Genomic DNA, 24,005 nt, shown 5'->3' with positions numbered 1-24,005 from the left:
GGAATTACAGATGTGCATCGAAGGGGGAATACACTCTTAGAATTTTATTCCAAGTGTGTTAGCTAAAATATGAAACATGAGCAACATACACAAGCTAACTAGCTTCTCCCTTCTGTCAAGCCCAGGAACTGTGTTCATGTCTTCACGATATTAAGATTTCACCTTATTTTACATGCAGATTGACATCGAAGTAAGAAAACTGAAGCAAGAGAGTGCATGGCAATTTCCTGTAACACCTGAGACTTTAACAGTTGAGCATTTCAGAAACAAAAACCTTTGTTTATGTATGTATGACTAAAAGATTGAATTAGAGGCTTCACAGGCCAGCAGAATAACCCAATAGCGTATGTCACAGTTCTATAAATGGTCACTAGGTATTCTACAAGGTGAATATTTTTGAATAAGACAAGCCTCTTGCAGGATTGGCTTTGCCTGCTTCATTCCACACCTACTTCATCATGTGTAAGTAGACCATCAAGATTGTAGAAAAGAATAACAATACAGCTAGAATTTGTATTTGGAATAATTTAAGAACATCTTCTACAAGAAAACAGAGAAAGAAACCATGATGACCACCCTGGAAGTAAACTCATTTCCTTGCTAATGTTATAAGCATGTTCTGTATGAGGAGGGTGAAGCAGAGGACTAATAACTAATGCAGTATTTCCTTTCCAATCCAACATATAGCCTAATAGGGACCATGCTTGGCACCATTCAAACATATCTCAAAATACAGGGTGAGATCCCCATACTCTAAGTGCAATTGGTCATTCTGCCACTGGGTTTAGATAAGTGAGACTTTGCTCTTGGTGCCTATCTGAATTCCTTTAGTCTATATAAACAATTTACAAAAAGAGGCATTGAGAGCTATAACGAGCAGTAAAACAGTAACAGCAGACATCTAAGTGCCTCTAGGTTTCACTATTTAGGACAGTTATTAATCTATTTGTATTTCAAAAAGTAGGATTTCAAAACAGTGTAAGTATTGACCATAAGTTTGGACTTCTACTAGGAGGTTTTAATGCTGCCATATTCACTACATCTTTCAGAGTTACTGGGGACTTCAGTGGTCACTGGTTATACAGCAGCTTTTTCAATGTTGTCATACAAACCTATGATTTGGAGACCTTGGCACATGTTCACCAAAAATACCACATATATAGAAGATCGTAGAGTGCAGGGTAGAAAGAGAAGGGTTTAGTAAGACTAGAGTAGGAATACTGGATACAAATCTGGTCCCTTCACAGGAAGGGAGATGAAATCAAACTAGAACAGGCACAGAGAAGAGCTACTATGGTGACAGGAGGAACTGAAAGTTTACCTTATGGCAGGAGACAAAGAACTTGGCCTGTTGCACCAAGGAAAACAAAAGCTGAAAGGGGATAGGAGTGCTGTCTGTAATACTTTAAAGAAACAAATCTCCAGAAGGGGTAGAACTATTAAGATAAAGGCCAGCTTTGGCATGAGAACAAGGTGATTTAGACAGCCAAAGAATACATTTTACTGGACATTAGAATAAGGCTCCTAGTCATTTAGAGCAATTGGATTCTGTAACAGCTTTCCAACAGGAGTACTTGGGGCTAGAAATCCAACTGCTTTTCAAATGTAGCTTAGAAAATTAACAAAATGGAACTATAAGATGCCTGTGATGACAGGAAAAGGACTTGATGACCTACCTAAACTGCCTGTTGTAACTGGTTTGACTCCAGTTTAATTCAGGACTTAAAGAACTGTTTCTACTTTTTTGCCTTGTTCATTAGTCAGGAGGTTACACAGGTTAGGAAGCACCTGTCAGAACACAGAACTTGGGATAAGTGATCGGAAATCAGGATTAGCCAATCAGGATGATGGGACAAAAGGTGGCAGATACTCTGTGCTCTACAGGAAGGTCTCCGCAGCCATGCCAAAAGGTGAAGGGCTCTGAAGGTTATGAAGGTTGGTCTTAAATCCATGTCTGTGTTGTGCATCGTGGTTTCATCAGCATTTACTCATGCAGGGACCCCTTGTGCCTGAAAAGGCATAGATATAGGAGGATCCAAAAAGTGAGAAAAAATGTCTCCCATGCTTTCTGCATTGCCAGGAAGCCAGAGGAGCATGAAGGAGGCATAAGCACTCCTTGGGGACCATACAGCTTCTCAAGAATCAGACAGTCTGATGGCTGAAGCAATGTATGGTGCTCTTTCCATTGCTACCACTTCAAGGATAATTTTTTACGCTGGAAAAAACACCTGGAACATTCTCATTCAAAGGAAAAACCTTCTAATGCCTTGGCAAGACAGTTCCAGCTAGGTCTGAAGCCCCTTCTGTGCTACAAGAATAGCATACAAGCAGGTATGTGCGAGTTGTTCCCCTGTAGTTGCACATTTAGAGCAAACTGGTTCCAAGAAAGAACTAGCCCAGCAGTAGCACAGGATGTAGTTTATTATTTCAGATCCACTTTTTGTGACAAGTATGATCCATTTCTCTTGGGGTAAATTCATTAAGAGACCAGTATATCAATGCTCCTACCTCTTTCGTTGCTGTCTTCTCTACAGAAAATAAACTAGCCCTGGTATTCACAGAACAAGGAAGTTGTTAGATGTATTCAGTAACATCTTCAGCTCAGGAGTTGATCTAGGCAACCATAGACCTAAGTTACTATTCATCTCACAAACAACTGTGCTTAACTCCTATCTCAGATGCAGGACATGTACCCCTTCTAATCTCTCTTCATCGCTTTGCCATTCAGTTTCCATGTCTTTAAAATGCGGGTAATTATATTTCTTTTACTCTTCATGTGACATGGCCATTTAAGTATAAACTGTCTGGAACAAGGTCTGCCTCTTACTATCCATATGCCTACCACCAAGCACAACGGAGGCCCTCAGTGGATGGATATGGCCGATGATCCCCCCCAAAAAATTATCATTAATGATACTGTGCTGTCTCCTGTTTAATATAAAGGACATTCAACAATAGAACTAAGGGGCTTGTCTCCTAAGACATTTAGTGATATTCTTAACTACACCAGAAACATGCTTATAGGGTGGACTGGATTGTTTGTCTCAGGTTTTAGGAAGTGAACAGATGTAACAATTTTCTATAATTTGGTTTAGTGCAGATGCTGAAATGGGGCATTCACAATAAAATATATTCAGTATATGTAATTTCAGCTGGATCCTCTGGTGTTTTAAAGTAAAAATGTGTACCTGCAAGCTGTTTTATGGTTTCTCAGTCATAATTATCTCTGTTACACAGACTGCTACAACTACAACTCTTTCTTTGTGTGCAAGCTTTTTAACAATGTCTTGACAATTTTGTGAATTTTGCAAGGCATGGTATTCTCCTTTTCCTTTGCTCAGAAGCCTGTTAAATTGTTTAATTTCTCTTTGCGGTAAATTTATGAAGTAATCAAATCAAAGAAGGTAGCAGCAGATAATCTATATGAGAAGCTCCTCACAAGACTAAAAAAAGGACCAGTGTAAGAATCTCAGAGTCTAGATAATTAACACATTAACAACTTGAGCTGCGAGTATCTTGTTTGACAATAGAAAAGAAGCATTCATCTATTGCTATTGCATTATTATATTATGACTGAAGGAGATTGGAAATGAAGGTTAAAATTCTTAACAGCTGCTGCCTGGTGCATGCACTTGAAAGAGTCTGTTCTGCTGCCTGTGGCATTTCTCAAGGGATGTGGGAGCTGATGAATGATGGAGATGATAAAGCAAAAGTACCAGATATTCATTACATCAACATCTAAAAGTAGCCTTTAGTAGGTTCAACAATTAGGCTGAAGGTCCTCAAAATCCCTTGCTAATCACTACAGCAGCTGACCTGACAGACAGACACAGGAAGGCAGATGGTGCTTTTGCTTTTAAGTATTCTATACATACCATTAGGGTTCCATTGGTCTTCTCCTCCCAGCACGAACAAGAAGTTTTCCACTTCCACAACACAGTGATGGGCACTGTTATATGGCATAACTGCAAGCAAAGCAAGAATTCTTTGTCAGCTTAGGACACTGATTACATCAAATATTTCCAAAGGTACAAAGTACAGCACAGAGATTACACCTGTAGGAAATGATACGGGAACGCATCACCCCAAGCATTTACGTCCACTGACTTAGCAGCAGACAAAGCCACTTATTAGTAAATTTATGCTATTCAATCTTGCAAATAATTAAGAAATAAAGCAAGAATTCTGGTCCCTTCTGGGTCCCCCCTCACCTGCCCAAGTGCCATATATACTGCTCTAAAAACAGCTTGTAAAAAGGGATGAAGTTCCTTGAAAATAAGCAGATGCTAGGAATCCTAGTACGCTAGAAAACATTAAAAAACCTCAGCCCAGCTTTGTTCTGCTGGCAATGTTTCCACAAGAAGAGTCAGTATGTTCAGTAGCTTTCTATTACACAGCAATGAACAAGCCGCATTTCCATACAGTTTTAAGTTTTTAAATTAAGGTCCTGCTGATTTAATGCCTTTTCCAAATGTATACGCTTAATTTCCTGTACAATGTCATTAGCAGCACAATCACACATCTTCTATTCATCTAATCAGGAAGCCCTTTGTTAACAAAGATCAAAACTGTGGCATTAGGTTAGCAATATCCCCTTTTTTTTACAGAGGTCTCTTGATTACTGTGGACCAGCTACAGATGCAAACATCTATTTTTTAAAATTTATGTTTTCCACTGTAAATGCTAAAATGCAAAAATAATTATTATATATACATAATATTCACATATCATTGCAGTGTGCCATACAGAACTATAATGATATTATAAGATAAATGTAAACTTACACAGCATTAGTTATCATACCACATAGAGTAGTTTTGGCCCAGTGACACCAGTAGGAAAAATGATGTCCTTGTTCAGCTCATCATATGGGCACCTTAAATCTAGGTGAGGACAAATGGGGTGGTGATGTGCATGTACAGGCAGGGAACTTATTGCTTGACACGGATCAACAGAGCACTTAGGAAACCAGTGCAGTGGGAAATCAATATGACTCAGGGCCAGCTTTTACTTTGTGCTCTTTTGCCAATGCCAAAAAAAAAAAAAAAAGAGGCAGCCTATCTCACACTTGGATTATTTTGGGTGATATATCTCTCATTTCATTTGTTTTATTATCTTTTATTTTTCTCGGAATGCAGTTGTGCAGTATAGCATATGCAAATAATAATAAAAAGAAATATGCACAGCTTTGTTATTTAAGACACTTTTTCTTAAAGATCAAGTGGGCTCATTTAAGCTTCTTATTGAAGTTTTTGCCTAGGCGATGATGAATAAGGAAGGTATGTTTTTAGTTTCTAGTAAAGGTTGAATATCATTTTCATACTCTGTGGTCTTACAAGTCATGTAAGTGAAATAGTTCTCAAATTAGGCAGCCAGTACAGTGAAAGTTCATTAATTAAGGTTATTTGTTACTGGTACACTTTATATTAACTGAGAACTAATCCTATACCAGACACTGCAAAAGATTTTATACTACCCAGAGATTCTCACAGAGGGATGAAAAAATTAAATAGATTTTTGCTATCTTTTGAGCTCTCATATCATATTTATCTCATTCTTTAGTCTCAGATGTTTTTCTGTTTTAAAACCTCTCTCCCAAAACTCCAGCACTTTTCTTGATTTTGTGGATGCTTGTAGTACATAATGAATTTGGGTCTCTCCCCTGAGAAATTTGTTGCCTTCCTTAAATGCTTTTTGGGACCCTTCATCTCAAGAAGAGATTCCCCAGGATCAGTCTGCAAGAGCTTCAATTCTTACCTAATCCAATGCTCTATTATGGTTTCCAGTTAGGTCCAAGCCAGTAGTTGCACCCTCAATCTCTTCTGTTGGTCAACCTGGAGAGCTCTAGCGTTTATAAAAAGAACTGTCTGCAGGCAGCACACATGCATGTTTTTCACATGTTTTCACTTTTGCAAACACTTGTGTTTATTTATACTCCATATTAACACAAAGAGGGTCAGTAGAGGAAGAAATTCTATTTTAAGCTTTTCAGCTGTTCCCATGCATATAAGGTAAGCAATAAGACTCCCATACTTATTACTACAACTAAACCTTGAAAACTAATGGCTTAATCCTGGCTCCTACTTAATTTGACGGCAACATTCTCACTGATACAGGATTGGGTCCAAATGACCAGAACTACCATCATGGGAAAGCTAAAAGGAAGCTTGCCTTAGAAGGAGGGTAGTTTTTGGGCTTCAGAAGGAAAGGTGACTGCAATAAAACACTGCAGACCTTTACTGTGACCTTAGTTTCTCCCAGTGCTTTGGAGAAAACTCTGTTCTTGGTCTCGTGAATCTGCCCATGGGGATGAAGGGAGTGGGAAAACACAGGGAGGATGGAGTGACACCTAAGAGGGAAGGAAGTTTTGGGCACCGAAACTGTGAAATCACCAACGTCACAGTCTTTCCCCTTGGCCATTTTCAGGTCCCTCAGAGTCATGAGTTATACACAGAAATCAAAGCTATGGGAATGAAGATTTTTTTTTTTCCCCACCATAAAACATCCCTTGAAAGCACCAGAAAGCTTGTGCTGTAAACTATAATTCCTTGTGAACACACAACCATATAGAACTTAGATTTTCATAGGTAATAGTCCAAATTACATGGCAGTGAGCGTGCTATATTTGATGTCTAGTAGGAACTATCTTCTCAAACTCACTGGGCTTGACAGGGTGTAACGGGAAGAATTTGGCCCATCACAAAGTCTGGCCAGGCTGCTGCTTTCAATAATTTTACATGAGCCTTTGTCTGCTGTTTTGCTTTAGTAGTATGAAAATCCCATCTTCTCATTTTTCGATTTCAACTCACTGGAACACCTGCCTGCCCCACAAAAAGGGTATTTGAAGAGAACTTTGTACGCCACGCTCAAACACAGCTCAGTGTGAGTTTTTAGCGTGTCAGTCAGTGAGTTAGAGGGAAAGGGTAAGGAGAAGCTAATCAGGATGAAATGAGATTAAAGGCTGTCTAATTTTACAGCAACTGTGATCCATCAGCCACTGTGAAAGTGACAGTGGAAATGAATGATGGAGACAGACAGGTGGGGCTGTACATTTCACTGATTTATCCTCAAATGCACTGGGCCTTATTTTATTGAGTGAACATGACCGCATTTATCATGACTGTCATCTAAACCCACTTCCCTCCATTTAAAAAGGTCACTTTACTAGAAGGGAGTAGGATAGAGGCACTTTCAAAACAGATTTGAAATTTAATAACACATGTTTATAAACCCCTGTGCAAGAATTCTCAACTTTATTAAAGACCAATTTAAAAAGAAGGGGAAAAGAATATTAAAAAGAGAAGAAGATGAAAAAAGCCATGGTCATCTGAGAAACATGGTTAGCTACCAAGGTGATAGGTGCCAGAGAAATATGTGAGATAGACAGATATAAACAGATTAGTTGGAGGGAGCAGAAATCACCTCTTCTAAGGCTCTGCCCCTCACACACACTTCCCAAAGCTCAGGATGCCCATGCTTTCCTGGACCAAGAGCACAAACAAGTCCAAACAGCCCCACTGAAAGACAACACCCCCACCAGCCCTCCTTCCATGCAATTAATATAGGATTGGTAGAAGACCCTTGGTAAGGTGAGAGGCAATTTCCCAGGTATGTATGTAACACGTAAAGCTTCCTAGCTCAAAACTAAATGGATGATTTATGCTTGAGAATGATCCAGAAGGCAGTGAAGTCCAAGACTGCAGCAGCACTGCACATCAGGATAGCTATCCCAGGCAGAAACTCCTCACACATGCCAAAGCTTAGCTAATGAAAGGTACTAGACAATGTTCTGGGACCTACTTTCAAAAACAGAGACTACAGTTGACAGTCAAACACTCACAAAATGAAACACTCTCAATTGTAATGCCTATGAGGACAACTAGACACATCGATGCTTCAAAGGCACCTCCATGATACACCTCACTCACCTAACAAACAATAATGTGTGCTCTTTGTCTTACCCAGTTTTGTTTAGTTTCTGCCAATAATTGAACATTTAGGAAACAGCATCTGGTTGTTCTCCATACATTAATAAAAGGGTCATCATTTCCTCCTCCTCCTTGCACCTTCCCCTGTCTATCATCACTTCAGCACTAATCAGCAGGGAAGAAGGGGGAACTGGAGTAGCGTTTCTCAAGACAGGAGGAGGCATAAGCTCTGGTCCCAGGAGAACTGAAATCTGTGATACAGTCTATAGCCATTCCCCCACTCTGCTAAAAACTCCTTTCAGAAACTGCACTTGATTTTTCTACAAAAAAAAAAAAAAGTGCCCACTCCCCCCAAGCCCCTGCAACCCCCCCAAACAAACAAACAAAAAACCAAACTCCACAGATTTTTTCACTGCCCTGAACCATTCAGTTGCTTGAGATACAGGAGGTACTGTAAGGAAAGCCAAGAAGTCTCTTCCTCAGCTACTGCACAGCTTGAGCACAGCCCTTCAAGACTCAGTACACACCAAGAAGTCATGCTTATCATCTCTAATGACCTGTGCAGATGACGCAAGAGAAGAGTGTGCTTCCAGAATGAGGATGTCATTATCAGAGGACATATGGAGTCAATAATGACCTTCCATAATATTAACAGCCTATCCTGTTGGCTACATAATATTCAACTACTGCTACTTGAAAGCTGGCTATTTCTAAAGCTCTGAGGAGGGCAGGGTAACGAGAGATGCCTCTTTCTAGTACAGAAGGCACCTACAGACTCACTTTAGGAGACTGTGATTTGCTCATGGCAGAGACACAATATTCATTTCATTCCCTACCCTCCCTGCAAAATGCTGGGGGGACCACAGCTGGTCCAATTGTTTCCTGAGAACATAATATCAGATACTGTTCACCTTTCTGTGGTTCATACATCATTTGCAGGAAGTCTATGCATTTATTACTGAATACTACTTGTTATTTCTCACCAAGGAGGTTATATAAACAAATGCTAGGATTCCTCAGTGAATTGTTCTCTTCAATTGTTTGTTATTTAATAACTGTGGGGAAAGACTGACCACAATAAGTATGAAATTCTAGCCTCAGTGAATGTGGTGGGAGCTTTGCCATTGACTTTAAAGGCATCAGGCATTCACCCACTGGTATTTTCAGTTCAAAAGATAATGAAATAAAGTTAAAAGAAGAGAATAATCAACAGTAGGTGGCAAATACCTCTGTTAGCATTCCTGGTCAAACTGCATTCTGTGACCTCAAATTCAAGCAAATACCTATGAAGTATTTTTTTCTAGTAATATACCAATGCCAACCTTGAGTCTGAGCTCAGCTCAGTGGGGGAAGCCTGGGACAGTCCAACAGCAGTTACCATAAACAGAGAATCTTAAGATGAAGCACTGTGCCTTAAAGTCACCTTTGAGAAAAAATAACTGGTATAGCTGTGGTCCAGCTGTACCACTGAGAACACCATCAGCTCAGCTAGAAAGTTCACCACCTCTTCATTCCCATGCCAAATTTGAGGCAACTTTGTTCAAGCCATCACAAGCAGGATGGGTACAGAGCTGCTGAAGTCATCTAGGATATAGTCTGTACTTCAACTGAGGCTGCAAGTAAGCAAAGGTAAAATGCCACCCCAAACCTACCCTCAATTAAAGATAACATAAGCTCCAAGAAAGAGAAATCTGAGCAGATCAAAGTCCTTGGAATAATTCACAACACAGTGAATGGTATTTCATATAATGAAGATGCTTTATATTAATTAGGTATTTCTCATTATGAAGATATTCCTTAATAATGAAAATATATTTTTTTCATTCAGATGTCAAGAGTTACTCTTTTATACATTCTCTGAAGTAACATGAGCCAGGTTCTTCCAGATGTCAGGGGGTTTCTCAGTTTAGTTTTTTTAATGGGTTAAAATTTTCGTATGTGAGTTTCTAAAATAAGATTAAATTCTGACACACCAGATTAGGCAAACATAACATCAGGAATAGCTGCCCTGCTCAGCTCTCTCCTAAAATAAGTTGCTTTAAAGTTATTTGAATACAATTTCTGAGTACAGATCTGTCTGTTTCCATGGGTGAAATTCACCCGATGGCAAAATATTCTACTGGGTTTTCAGCAACATATACATTTGGCTGTTTGAATGAACAATATTTATTCATACATTTCCAAAGCTGCAAACCCCCATTTGGATTTCATTTGAATAATAAAGCTGCCTACTTTGATCAATAATGTTTGAGTAAAGTAGGAAAATCCTACACTCCCACCTTAAAAACTGGTGTTCCTGTACCAAAATCCTGACACAGTCCTTCCTGTGCAATGCATAGCAAACCTATGCACACTCCTGCCTTCCTCACAGAAGTGACTCCATGCAGCTGACCTTGCCAGGTCTGAGAAGCACATGTAAGTCAATACACCAAACATCTTGGCACAACGTGGAGCAAGGGATGTAAAACGTGGTCCTGTGGAAAGGTTCCAAGTGACAATTCTCCTTGTTTTTTTATTCCCTGCTTACCCACATACCTGCTGAAGGTTGCCCCTGGCAACCTAGTTGCCCCACCGATTTCCACAGACTATTTATCAGGACACACTTGTCCACCAGTATGAGTTATGCAATGTTACCTCAGTTGCTCCCCAGTAGAATATGTTGTGTACCTACTCAGGCCCAGATTTACAATCTCTAAAGTAGAGCCCAGTATGTATTACTGGGGAATGACATCTCGTCACATCACAACAGTCTCACGATGTGACATTTTGCACAACAAAATCTTCTCATGGACGAAATGATGAATAGTCCCTGGTGGGAGAAAAACACAGCAGAGTTGCCAGAAAGCACTGGAAAGAAATACTATCTTGTCCCACTGGAGGCTTTCAGATCCTCCAAGATGTCAACTCAAGGACATGCAATCCCTTCTCTAACAGTGCCGCAGGGCAAAAGACCACAGCCAGGAATGGCGCATTAACGTCCAACTGCCTGTGACCAGTTGCATCCATTTATGGCTCAATTTCTATCTGACCTTGAGATGCACACACTCTCCCAGTCTCCTCTGAAGATAACCTTCCAAGCTCAGGACATTCACAGCCACTGCTTGAATTTTCCTGATCGGATCCTGTTGACGTTGCTGAGGGACCCACGTCTTAAAAAGAATGCATCACATGCAGCAATATCCTACTTGGCCCCTACTACCCCAAAAAATGACTCTTTCACAATTTTCTCTCTCAGTCTCACTACTTCCTACCCTGCTCTCAACTCTTGACTTAACATTTTATTTTAGAGTAACCAAGTCTTGAAGTCATGCCAGGAGAAGAAGAAAAATGTGAGTTTCCATTTGGAAAACTCTACATGGAGGAGGGATGTGCCCATATTTTGCCATATTAAAACACCAGTTTTGATACACTTAAGTTCACTCGTAACAGATAAAATGAAACCTTCACTGCTACAGATTTTTGTATTTTTTTTCCTTTTAAATACTTCAGTATTTGTAAATGAAATATAGCAGAAGAGGGTGGAAGGATCTGTCCAAAGCTTACCACCACGGGAAAAAAGCTGCCTTTCCCAGAAGACATATACCTTGTACAGGTATCTGAAGAAAAGCCCGAAACTCCAACATGCCTAACTTCCAGCACACCCAAGGACAGCATGCAGAAGCAGGAATGTCTACACAGGTTCATGTACTTAGGCTGCCTAACAAAAGCTCAGGAGTCCCTGCCAGGGATGGCAAGAAGGCTCGAGTTAATCCGTAATGGACAGGCCACTCAGAAAACATTCTGTCAGGATGATGAGTGAGGGCACCAACAGGACCCAATGGCCCTGACCAGCCTGGAGTTCCCTCCAGCACCACTTGTCCATGGGTGCAGGAGCCCCATTTCAGCTCAGGCCTAGGCACCCAGACCTGGCCTGGATGGACCCCATGCAGGGACACTGTAGTGTGTCTCCAGTCCTGTCTTTAGCCTTGTCTTCTGGATGGACTTTTGGCCTGTTCTCATGGAACCAGCAGCCCCATCATGCCCTGACACATACCCACAGGCAGGAATGTTGCTCCCTGAGCAAGGACTGCAGGCCAGGCTTTACTCTGATTCTGCACATCCCTGCCAGTGTCCTGAGAAAAAATAAAGGTACATGGACATGTATCAGCAGAACTTAATGTTCTCATCACCAGCAAAGCAGTCATTCCTAAGTACCAGCAAATGCCTGTCTTATTGTTTACACTTTTTCCACAATGGACAGAATTAAATATAATTTATAATATTCTTTTTGCTCAGGATGGACAATAAGAGCCCACTCTAAAATGTACTAACCACCAGCCAGATAAATGCAGAAGGAAACACAGGAATCAATCTACATAAATTAGGTAACACTAAAGACTGGTTTCTCCAACAGAAACCAGGCGGAAATGTTGCTCTCCTAGACCTCCCCCTTCCACAGATGGGGTCCTAAGGAAGGAAAATGGCAAACCCAAAATGGACAATTTTCAAATTCAGGGAAGAAAATTTGACCTGGGCAGCAAACCCACACACTTACGTAAAACTGGCACGGATGACTTACTTTGTAAATCTATACACAAAAGATGAAATAAGAATGTAGAGCTGATAAAAAAAAAGCACCATTAATGGGTGCAACCAAATTTATGTTGATTTTCTTCTGCTTTGTATGAAAACAGTACTGTTTAATATTTTCAGAAAAAAATGACTGTGAAAATTGTGTTGGGGTGCCTACTCATAACAATCCAAAAAATTCACTCCATATGAACCTGCATTCCAGAAATTTTGTCCCATCTCCTCAAAAACCTTTTGTAGATTCAGAAAACATCCACTCACGAAGCAGAAGGAAAACCAAATTTCTCAAAACTGGAGACCAAGCTGAGTATCATAGCACAAGCAGTCGCTATTTAAATCAAGAGGTGTCAAAATTCATGGGCTGAACCACGTTCACAGAGAATCACAAATAATTCACAAATCACACACTAGTGCATGGTCATGGACTGCTGACAAACAAGATAAAAGGTCATGGTAATTCAAAGCACTGGTCACGCTGGGACTGCAGGATTGGACATATACAGTAGACTAAAGTAAAGCTCTTGTGATCAATACCAAACATTTTAAATACACATAACTAAGTATCCTCATCCAGCTTGCATTTTTTGTTGAAGACATTGATTTTGCACAGAGTATTGTTCAGGAAAATATAATCTTCAGTTATTTAGGTTAAGGAAAGAGAGGACAGAGTCCCCATGAAAAAAACTGGGACTCACTGTGCTAATAAACATGGTTTGGACCAGGTTCTGGTGGAGACTGAATCGAAGAAGCGAATGAAATGGAAAAGGGCAGGGATAGGTCAGGACAGATCAGAGGGGACATGGCAAAATGACTGAGGCTGGAGGAAGAGAGAGCAAAACCTGTGAACACAGCAGCACATACAGATCCAGAGCCCAAAGTTCTGCAGTCTTCACACTCCTCTGTTGTCAGCACATCTAGGTGGAACCTTGTCATATTTACACCCCCTGGGTTGCAGAGATGTGTACCACAGATCTACAACACAATGTCTCTCAATACACCTTGAAAAGGCCAACTATGAAAATCTGTGAAAATGCTGTGATGTGGAGCATTCAGACATTATGAACTGTCAACAAGAGAGGCTGCAGTGCACATCTCCTCTGGCACCTCTCTGTGTATTTATGCTGGTGTAGTCCTTAAACAGCTCACTGTGATGCTTCCCAACTGGCCATCTTGCTGAAGGTCCAGATGCAAACTAGAGGTTCCATTACTCTTTGTGATGGTCGATGCACTCATGAAGTCAAGACACAAACAATCAAGAAACTGCAGTATTTCTTTAAGGTACATAGAATTACTAAGCTACCCTACCTGGCCTCACAAACTGCAGTGAGCAGGAGTGCAAGGCCATGAGAAGGGAAAGACTGATGTATCAGCAGCAGCACCAGTTTGGATCAGCTTGTTGTGGTTGTGAAACTATAACCTCAACTTACATAATACCAAACCATTGAAATGGGTCTAACCCAGCTTTGCTATGGCCCTGTTGCTCTCCCAGCCCAGGCAATCCAGGCCGCTCTTCACACTAGCACAGTCTTTCCTAGGCACCCCTCAGTGAGCCCTTTCAAAACAAGAACTTGGTGGAAAAATAACCCAGAAAACAGGAGAGTATATTTTCATTTTGATTTAATGCCCTAAGCAGGCTCACCCAGGAGTCAAATGAGTTCTAACACTGACATGAAGGAGAAGATAAGACTATGGGATGGGGTTTGGGTGGAAAGGGACTTGAAACAACAGCAACAGTTTCACCTAGAATATAGCCACAGCCCTTGAATGAAGTAGGTAACAGTGAACTTGACCTCTGACTGCAAGAGGTTGCTTCACTTTTGGAAGATGTGTAGGGAGAGACTGAGGGCTGAAGGAGCAGATGGGATTTCTCACAGATAAGGTAGCTCTGTCCTGAGCAGGAGGATGGAATACTGTCCCTGTCTTTGCCACATATTTTTACTGTGGTGCTAGATAAATCTCTTAAGCTGGTTTTTTCCACAGCTACTCTTTTCTCCTGTTCTGAGAACACTAATTACCTGTACTTCATTTTCAGAATGCCTGATCTGATCCCTGTGCCTGATATGTGGAAGTGCCCTCTGCTCGCTGCTGTAACAGAAGTATGTGGGAGAGGCAGTGTGGAAAGGATGGTCTAAGGGGTCTTGAAATGGGCACCCCAAAATAAAGGATACCTTTAACCGCATTACACCTCTCTTCCTCATCTGCAAAATGGGAACACTGACGGACTGCGCTCCTCACAAAGAGGATGGTACAAAAATACCACAACAAATGTCCATGAAGCAGTTGGCCTCTGTTGTTGTGAAGTCTGTGAAGGAAACCTTGTGAAAAAATTCTTCTGTCTATAGAAGATTTCAGAAGCATGTGACAGAGAGGATCTACTTGCTAAACAACAGAGGGGAAATGCTGTGAGCAAAAACTGAGCGCAGTTCCTTCTGTGCACTGACATGTGACAAAGAATAGCATGTGGTATCATTGGAGATTGTATCTTAGTGCTTATGCAAACACAGGCCGAATTAAGGTTGCAGAAGCAGCTTAATTCTCACATTTCTTACTCCAGAGGGCTTAGTATTGCCACCTATCTAACACTCTTTCCAAGCTTGGTGCAAGTCCCTCGTGCGTGATCCACGCCAGGTCTGACAGACAACTAACACCTTCCTGGTCCTGCAGCTGCTTCAGCATCTCTGAATCACCCATGTAGGTGCTGTGGAGTCCGAAGTCTACGAAGCACATGGCCGGAGTTGCAGGAGCCCTCCTCCTCCTCTTCCTCCTCCTCCTGCCGCATTTCCTTCCAGCCGGCAGTGTGAGGCTAAGCCACTAGATGGGGTGCGGCGTGCTCGGCAACCCCCTTCCCCTGGGAGAGGCATTTCAATCATCTTTTGGCTTCAGGTTTTGCAACCAACTAAAAAACAAAAGAGGTGAAATGCAGCACAAAAAAAAGTCATAGCCAGCTTCCTCCCAAGCAGTTAACTTCTGCTTGTTTCTCGTGTTCGGCGTGAAAGGGAAGAAATCAAACGAAGTACACAAGCCCCAGCGAATGCTCGGCGCATCAATTCTGGAGGATGCTGAGCCCCCCCCGGCTCCCGCTGCCTGCAATGGGCATGGCAGGTGCTCAGGCTTTGGCACGGGTATCAGTCATACCTGCTTTGCTGCGTCTTGTCTCAGCTCCTCGAACCCAGACTGTGCAAGGATCAGTCAGCGATTTCTCTGGCAGTCCACACACATCTGCTTTCCTACTCCACGTGCCAGTCCCAGTGAAATATAGCAGGCACAGTTCCCGTCCCCACCAATACGCCGCCAAATTTCTCTCCCTCTCTCTCTTAATAATGATCTGGAAGCTGGGTAAAAACAACATGCTCGCTTTTGACAAAGAGAGTGCTTCCGCATTAGAGGGGTAAGGAAGGGGAAAGAGGACGTGAGGAAACTGTTATACAAAAAAATAACCTACAGAATTAAAGGGAAAAAAAGAAGAGTCCTTTGTAAAAGAGTTACTCCTTTCCAATGGAAAGACAGTGCTTTACTCAGTTAATCCCAAATTGAACTGCATAATGGTGACCAGGTTACAGCTCTCTTCTCATCTCCCTAAAGAATGATTTTTTGGGGAGGGAATGCTGAAACTGAAGTGTGTCTATTCCATCAGGAAGGTGCAGAGGGACTGGTATTTACCTGCATACCCATCATTGCTGAATTATGCCTTCTCTCACTCTTCCCCAACTGCTTACAAGAACTGTCCCTCTGAAGGTATCGTCCATCCCAGTAACACTACTTATTACTAAACCTATATATAAAATACAATCAAAAATACCGACATCCTAGATCCTCCCTTCTCAGGACCCAGCTCAGCCTTGGAAGCTCCTATAGACTCCTCTTCTTCTTCTCCATGGCCAAGAGGAGAGCAAAAAGCAAAATTGCAAAAAGCAATTTTGAAGTTGATCTTTTCCTTGTATGGTATGGGCAGAGGAAGATTACTTGAGGGCAGCTTCTGGGGACGCTCCTAACACAGGGCAGCAGTACTGACAGGGGTAAGCTGAACCATCAGTTCTCCTCCCAGCAATGGAACAACTTGTGTTTTGCAGCATGACACAGCCAGTACTGCACAGATCCACATCCTTGCAAGTGTCTCAAAAGCCACTCTTTTTCAAAAAGAGCCACATGCAGGGATGTGCCCAAGTGGCAATGCAGCACTTGGCTTTGGCAAGATTAGACTTCAATGATGAACTGGGAGATGAGCACGGGCAGAAAGATTTGTGTTGCTCAACAGTATGTCCTGCAGGTGAAAACTCAATTTAACTTCAATTCCTGATGAAGTTGGGTTTTCAAAAAGAGAATCAGATGTAAAAAACGTGGCCAAAAAAGAAATACAAGGGAAATAAAATAAGAAAGTGCACTTAAGCCGTTCTTTTGTTAATTCATTGCAAAAACACTGATAAAATGCACAGTGAATCATTACCAGACATTAATGCAGACCGATCCTACCTAAGGAGTTTGCAGTCTTCCTTTAAATTAATAAAGACAGAATATAATCCCAACTGCAGTGCATTTGATCATATATATTAATATGGAGACTGCTGATCCACATCTGGCTAAAACAAATGTGTTTTTACACAAATTAGGTTACCACTGATACAAACAGTTTTGGTTCATACTACAGAACAGGAACAGATGATCAACGCTATTGCTTTGGTTTAGCACTGTGCTTGTGAAAGTCACCACTTATCAGCTGGGCTGCAGTAATTGCTTTTAGTCTCTTACAATTAGAAAAAGCCACAAGCTTAAACTGTCTTAAAGCTTACGTTGTTTAGAAGTGCACATTTTACCTTACATTTGTAACCACTCAGGAACATGAGCACTAGCAGGCATTGTGGCTCAGCTAGTAGGGGCTACCTTGGGGAAAAGCAGATGAGTTGGATCTCTTGCAATCCTTTGACCATAACAAAATTACAAAACATATAGACTCAATAAACTTCCACAGATGACAAACAAACAATAGCAACTACCTGCAAAATGAGCTGGTGGAAGCAACCTACTCCTTATGTCAGTGCACCTTATTTATACTTTATAAAACACTGAAATTTTGCACTGACTGTACATATCCCAAGAAGCAGTGTGGAGTTTTTATTATAGAAATAACTTCATTAAAATTCTGTAGAATCCTTAAAGTCAAAATTTAGACATTAAGTCTGCAAAGGCAGCTCCATATGATCAGCTGTATGTAGGCTTTCAAAGAATAAGTCCTCTGAACAACTAAAAAACCTGTTTGAGACACTTGCTGAAATCCATTTCACTGGAGGTTCACAAATACATTGATTCCTATTGCAGTACCAGGTTGCATAAACATAGTTTTGATAAAAATGAATACTAAGCAATTTTGCAAATATTTTGTCTTCAAATCACATTAAAAACCTTGAAGGCTTTATTTGCTCCCTACTCTACAGTACAACTGCTGATAACCCAAAACAGTTTCAAAAATTACAACCCACATCACTAAATCCAAGACACTACATGTGCTTGGTGCCCCTTCAATGTACTTTCTTCAATTTACTTTCAATTTACTTTTAATTTTCAACCATAAGATCAAAACCTCCCATTTGAAAAACAATCAGTTGAATCACAAAGCTTTGTCTTAATATACCAAATGTGCAAGATCAGAGATAAAATTGTTGGCAGCGCAGCTAATGCAACTCTGCAGCAAGTTCCCTGAAATAATCAGAATTAGGTACTCAGTTGTGCTTTACTTGGACACACGACAAAGGGCAGTATTATTGTTGTGCTCTGAGGGGACAGTCTCAGGGTAGAACTGTGAGTACTGAAACTGTTATCGTATGGTGTAGTGATACCTGAACTAACTTCATGTTACCGACTTAGCCCCAACAGGTGAACTTTCAAGTTCTCCTTTATTCTAAAGGTCCCTGTTCGTTGAGGGCCTGAGTTCAGCAGGAGTTGTATCCACTGGTGGCAGGAAACAACACGTTAAAAAGGTATATATAAATGATCAAAAATGGGTAAATTGGGTATTTCTTTCTAGTTTTTAGTACCTGTCTGCAGGTTGTTCTACTTGACAACCACAAATCATTTATAAGTAGAACAGACATTAAATTCTTAACACATTTCATCCACAGATTTCATGGTGTGATGTGAATTTGGTCCACACAATTCACTTTGCTCTAATCGCCCAAACCCCCCTTTGCTTGTGGTTTTTTTTTTTCCTGTGACACTTTCCTGACATTTTTGCACCAGCCTCTGGAGTCCACTCCGGAAGAATTTCAGCTCTGGACTCAGCGGGCAGGTCTGGTGTCTGTCTTCATTGTCCAACCCAACCAACTAAAACCAGTCACTCTTCATCCCCACCTGCACCCTCTGTGGGTGGGGTGGTACCCAAAACTGGTGCACAGCCATCTTCCAGTATTTTGGTGTACTTCTGCAGCCTTCCTTCTGCAAAGAGGAAGAGGATTCCCATCCCTGGATGTGCACCCGTGGGCCATTCCAGCAGCTCACTGAGACCTAACCCCTGCAGCATCCTGCAAAGCCTCTGAGCATCAGGGGAAACACAGAGCTCTCAAGAACACCTTTTGCACACTGCAAAAAGGCAATTAGGGACTTTAGAAGCTGAGGCAAAAAAAACATGGTATCATATGGTTAAATGGCCAGCCCTCAAAGAATTTCTTTTTTTTTTTGCGAAAATCAATAGAAGGTGATAGATCAATAGAAGTTTTCTGTATAAAACATTTACTCCTGAAACAGCGCTGTTTTGTGCCATGTAAAACCAGAACACTTTTCCCTAAGGAATCAGTTATTTTCTCTGATGAAAATGAATTATTTTCCAATATTGAAAGTTTTAAATGAAAGCCCTCAAATGACTGCAACTACTTCAGGTGGGCACCAGCACTGTTTTACCTGGGGGTGGAACCCCTTTCCATGGCAGCCCTGCCTCTCTGAAAGGAGGCCAGGCTGCTAAAATAAAGCTGCTGGAGTGAAGCCAAATTATGGCTTCAGGAAAAGGGATGCTATGTCAGGGCTTTATTGATGTTGTAAATCTTTGCAGTTAAGAAAAATCAAATTTCTGAGTGCTGAAGTGATCATTTCTTGGAGAGGCACTGGAGACAGCCTGGGAGCTGACAGGAGGACAGTGGCTCCAATCTTGCTGGATGAAATGTGACCCGTTGCAGAAAGCCCCTGAAACATCCTGCATGTTAACAGAACTTAAGTTGGAGGCTTGAGCAGTGTATAAACCCTTACATGGGACATCTCTCCCATAGACATATCTTTTTTTCCTGAAGCTGAAGTTAATGGGAGCCAGTAATGCCCAGCTGATTTCAGCAGTTGTGATTCTGCTGAATAAAATAAAGTTTAAATGAGCTTGTGCAGACATTAGTGGTAATGCAGCTGGGAGACAAGGGCTGCACGGGGACTATCCAGAAGGCTGGGATTTGGACACCACAGATCATCCAGCTCTGTGTTACTGGCTGCCACAGTACTTAAAATAATTGTAGTTCTCTGGAGAGAGTATATAGATAAACTCTCTCTTATGTTAATGCACCATCATATCGAGTTGTTTACAGGCAGTACTTAGTAAAGTACTTAAGAATGTATTTAAACACACTGCTGAACATCAGTGTGATTAATACTTTGCTGAATTAGAGATATGATACGAATATATTTTTCTGCTGTTGCAATTTTTCATTATATACAGTTATAAGCTGGTCATAAGGATTTTCTTTCAGTTTTTGCATCCAGTAAATGAGTTAATTTGGGAGTCAAATTCTGCCTTAGTTATTCCTGCACAATGCCTTTCATATGCATGAGGGAAGAAGACTGCTCTGTGACCTTTAATTGGACTTCTTTTTGTTAGTCTTTAATCAAGGAAAAAACAAATCTAGTTCTTTCTTTCTGATCCTGCAGCTCTTTGACATTCCTTTCATGTCATTTCAATCAGAAAAGTATCTTTTACATATGGTTTGTATGTTTGTTAAAGCTGTGCATACAGCAGCTGTAATTCTTGACCAGCAAGCAAGCAGCTACTGTTGAGCACAGATTGGAGTCATACACTCTGTTCTTCTGGCATGTAAAACCAGGGGGGAAGGAGGAGAAGAGCAGAAACATGGCCCTTACATCACTCATCATGGTAATTCTATTTAAATCTATTTTAATGATTTCTAATAACATAATTTGCCAAGCCTCCCCACCTGAGAGTGATTCAAGCACATCTCTCTCAATTTTCCCTTTCCTGCTTAGCCCAGGGAGGAACATTTACTCTCTCCTAGTTTCAAATTTTAGGGTCAAACCTTTTTTTTATTCCTCTTTTTTTTTTTAATAAGAAGAACTCAAAGCATTTGTCTACTCATATAAATTAAGGTATTGGTTATTGTCATCACTGCAGAACTGTCACTTCATTACTTGCAGTTTCTGCTCACAAGGAAACAAGCTTGATTTAATAGTTTTAGTGATAGACATTTTAAGAGTTGAGGACTTCCCCCCCCGCCAAATTAATGCTAAATCATGTGCGTTACATACATTATCTACTTGTAATAAAATGGGAATATTTAAAATGATTCAGTCACAGATAACTTGTTACTGAAAATGACAGGTTCACATCAGTCAGTGGACGCTCTGGGTGTTCGCTGAGCTCAGTGAGCTCTTGGGTAGGCTTACCCACTTCATGGAAAACAGATGTTCACACTGTGGAAAAGATTCTGACTCCCTTTCATGGTCCCAAGAATCCTGAACAGGAGTGTCTCACACAAAACAGCCACGGTACTGGGCTCACTCCCACACTTCAGCCCTCACACACAGTTCACACAGATGCAGGTTAGTCAAGGGCACTGCAGCTAGAAACCAGGCATGCCTCCGTGACAAAAATACTGCCCAGTTTATTTCACACATGGCTCTCAAGAAGCCAGCACAGCGATTCTCCAGAACAGCTCTGGAGGGGCTCAAAGAGCTGGCTGATGTCATCACAAAACCTCTCTCAATGATTTTTGGGTGGTCTTGGAAATCCAGCTAACTAGAAGCTGGCAAACATTGTCCTGATCTTCAAGAAGGAGGACCCCGGAAACTACAGGCCTGTCAGTCTCACTTCAGTGCCTGGTAAAGTTATGGAGAAGATTACTCTGGGAAGTATTGAAAAACACCTGAAAGACAACGCTGTCATCAGTCACAGCCACAACAGCTTCATGAGAGGAAAGTCCTGCTTATCCAACCTGACTTCTTTCTGTGACAAGGTAACCCACACCTAGCCGATCAAGGGAAGCCAGGTGATGTAATCTTTTTGGATTTCAGTAAAAGCTTTTGATACTGTCTCTCACAAAATATCCAGTACACAGCTGGATAAACACACCATGTGGTGGGTGAGCAATTGGCTCACAGGTCAAGCACAGAGGGTGACAGGGAATGGGGTAACATCAGGCTGGTGACCTGTCTTAGGCTACATCTTAGGCCTGTGCTCTTCAACATCTTCATAAATGACTTGGATGCAGGACTGGAAGGGATATACGCAGTTTGCAGAAGACACAAAACTGGGAAGAGCTGTTGACTCCCTTGAAGGCAGGGAGGCCCTGCAGAGGGCTGGACAATCACCGTGACAAATTAGAGGGCTGGGCAATCACCAACCATATCAAGTTCAACACGGAAAAGTGGTGAATTCTGCACCTAGGATGGGGCAACCCTGGATGTTTGTACAGACTGGGGAATGAGATGCTGGAAAGCAGTGCCATGGAAAGGGACCTGGGGGTCCTGGTTGATGGCAAGTTGAATATGAGTCAGCAGTGCCCTGGCAGCCAGGAGGGCCAACTGTGTCCTGGGGGCATCAGGCAAAGCATCGCCAGCTGGTTGAGGGAGGGGACTGTCCTGCTCTGCTCTGCACTGGTGCGGCCTCACCTTGAATATTGTGTGCAGTTTTGGGCACCACAATATAAGAAAGATATTAAGCTGTTAGAGAGAGTCCAAAGGAGGGCAATGAAGATAGTGAAGGGCATGGAGGACAAGCCATATGAAGAGTGGTTGATGTCACCTGGTCTGTTCAGCCTGAAGAAGACTGAGGGGAGACCTCATTGCAGTCCACAACTTCCTGAGGGAAGAGGAGGGGCAGGCAGTGATCTCTTCTCTGTGGTGACCAGTGACAGGACCCAAGGGAATGACCTGAAGTTGTGTCAGAGGAGGTTTAAAATGGATATTAGAAAAAGGTTTTTCACCCAGAGGGTGGTAGAGCACTGGAACAGGCTTCCAGGGAAGTGCTCACAGCACCAAGCCTGACAGAGTTCAAGAAGTGTTTGGATGATACTCTCAGGCACATGGTCTGACTCTTGGTGATGGTCTTGTGCAGGGCTAAGAGTTGGACTCGATGATCCTTTTGGGTCCTTTCCAACTCAGCGTATTCTGTGAAAGCTATCCCTTTTTTCACCCCTGAGGATGATATATTCACAAGCAGAGGGGGTATGGTCATGGGGCTAGGTAAGATAGCTCATACTACAGCTGCCTTTGTTGCTCCTGCCTGGCAAATACCAGAAGACATCGCCTGTCTAGACTAATGGGAAGGCATATGTTAACGCAATTAATTAATCTGCCCTAAAAAAATTGAGGCCAGGCCAGGATTTGTCCCTTTCCTAGTGCTCAGTCTGATCTTAAGCAATGGGATTTCCACCATTTCCCATGGGAGATTATTCCACAACCTAATAGATCTCAATGTCAGGAAGTTTTTTCCTGATATTCAGCCATAATTCATATCCATGAATTATGAGCTACTGTCGACATCACATCCATTGAGGCATTCCTAGAGCCTGCTTCATTTAAAATTATATGCTCTAGTTATGCAGGGTTTCTGTGTACTAGGGCAAAATGCTTTTTCTGCAGGTTAATTCATTACTATTCAATTTGTTAACACTTTTTTTCTCGGTGTGAACAGTCATTCTGCAGTTGCATACCCTGTAGTAGCACAATCCCCATTTGGGAGTAGAATCACAATATATAAATATGACAAAACAACATACCAAAAGCCATCCCTGTAAAGACATATTAGTCTGTTCCTGCAGATACTCCAGCATTCAGTTAAATGAAAGCAGTAGCTCATACAACACCTGGTATGAGACAGAAAGCTTAGAAAAAACCCTTCTCAAGTATGTAATAAATTTTATTTCTGTCTTAAACAGAGGGAAGGTAGGGGAGTAGGGGGGCCAGTAGGGAAGGGGAAAGGGATAGGGAAGGGAAGAGAGAAAGGAACTTAATCAAGCTGTGAGAAAATAGAGGAAAATTGAAAAGAGAATGACTTCCTTCAAACAATGAGCCACTAGAATGCAATAAGGGCATACAACAGCAAATAAAGTTGAGGATGCAAAATGTTCACCTCTTGTCATTATAGCACAAAAACTGAGACAGCTATGGCAGGCTTCTGAAATCTGTATTGCAAATAACTGTGTACAAAACACTTCTGGGAAGGAAACTGCCTTCTCTTTTAAGAAGGTTTGAGAAGAGAAAATTTATAAAACATGTACCAATTCCTCAAACAATCCTTATGATTTCTAT

The 24,005-nt window shown here is 41.5% G+C and overlaps 1 protein-coding gene across 2 annotated transcripts in view; it reads right to left on the bottom strand.

Annotated features, from left to right (window-relative positions):
* Positions 1-24,005, bottom strand: part of KLHL14 (kelch like family member 14) — a 51,581-nt gene that overhangs the window by 13,813 nt on the left and 13,763 nt on the right. Inside the window, exons 1-2 of one of the 2 annotated variants that reach the window (XM_029959457.1) lie at positions 13,359-13,458; positions 3,876-3,965 (exon numbers count right to left, since the gene is read on the bottom strand). In XM_029959457.1, the coding sequence (XP_029815317.1) occupies positions 3,876-3,963 (88 nt within the window). In that variant the 5' untranslated portion in view covers positions 3,964-3,965; positions 13,359-13,458. Of the gene's footprint in view, positions 1-3,875; positions 3,966-13,358; positions 13,459-24,005 lie in introns of those variants that run through there. The other variant, XM_029959456.1, reaches the window with a different exon arrangement.

The sequence above is a fragment of the Manacus vitellinus genome, unplaced genomic scaffold (genome assembly GCF_001715985.3).
Source record: "Manacus vitellinus isolate BGI_N305 unplaced genomic scaffold, ASM171598v3 scaffold_1_pilon, whole genome shotgun sequence".
NCBI lineage: Eukaryota > Metazoa > Chordata > Aves > Passeriformes > Pipridae > Manacus > Manacus vitellinus.
Note: the sequence above shows the minus strand (reverse complement) of the source record. Positions and strands in the feature narration are given on the sequence as shown.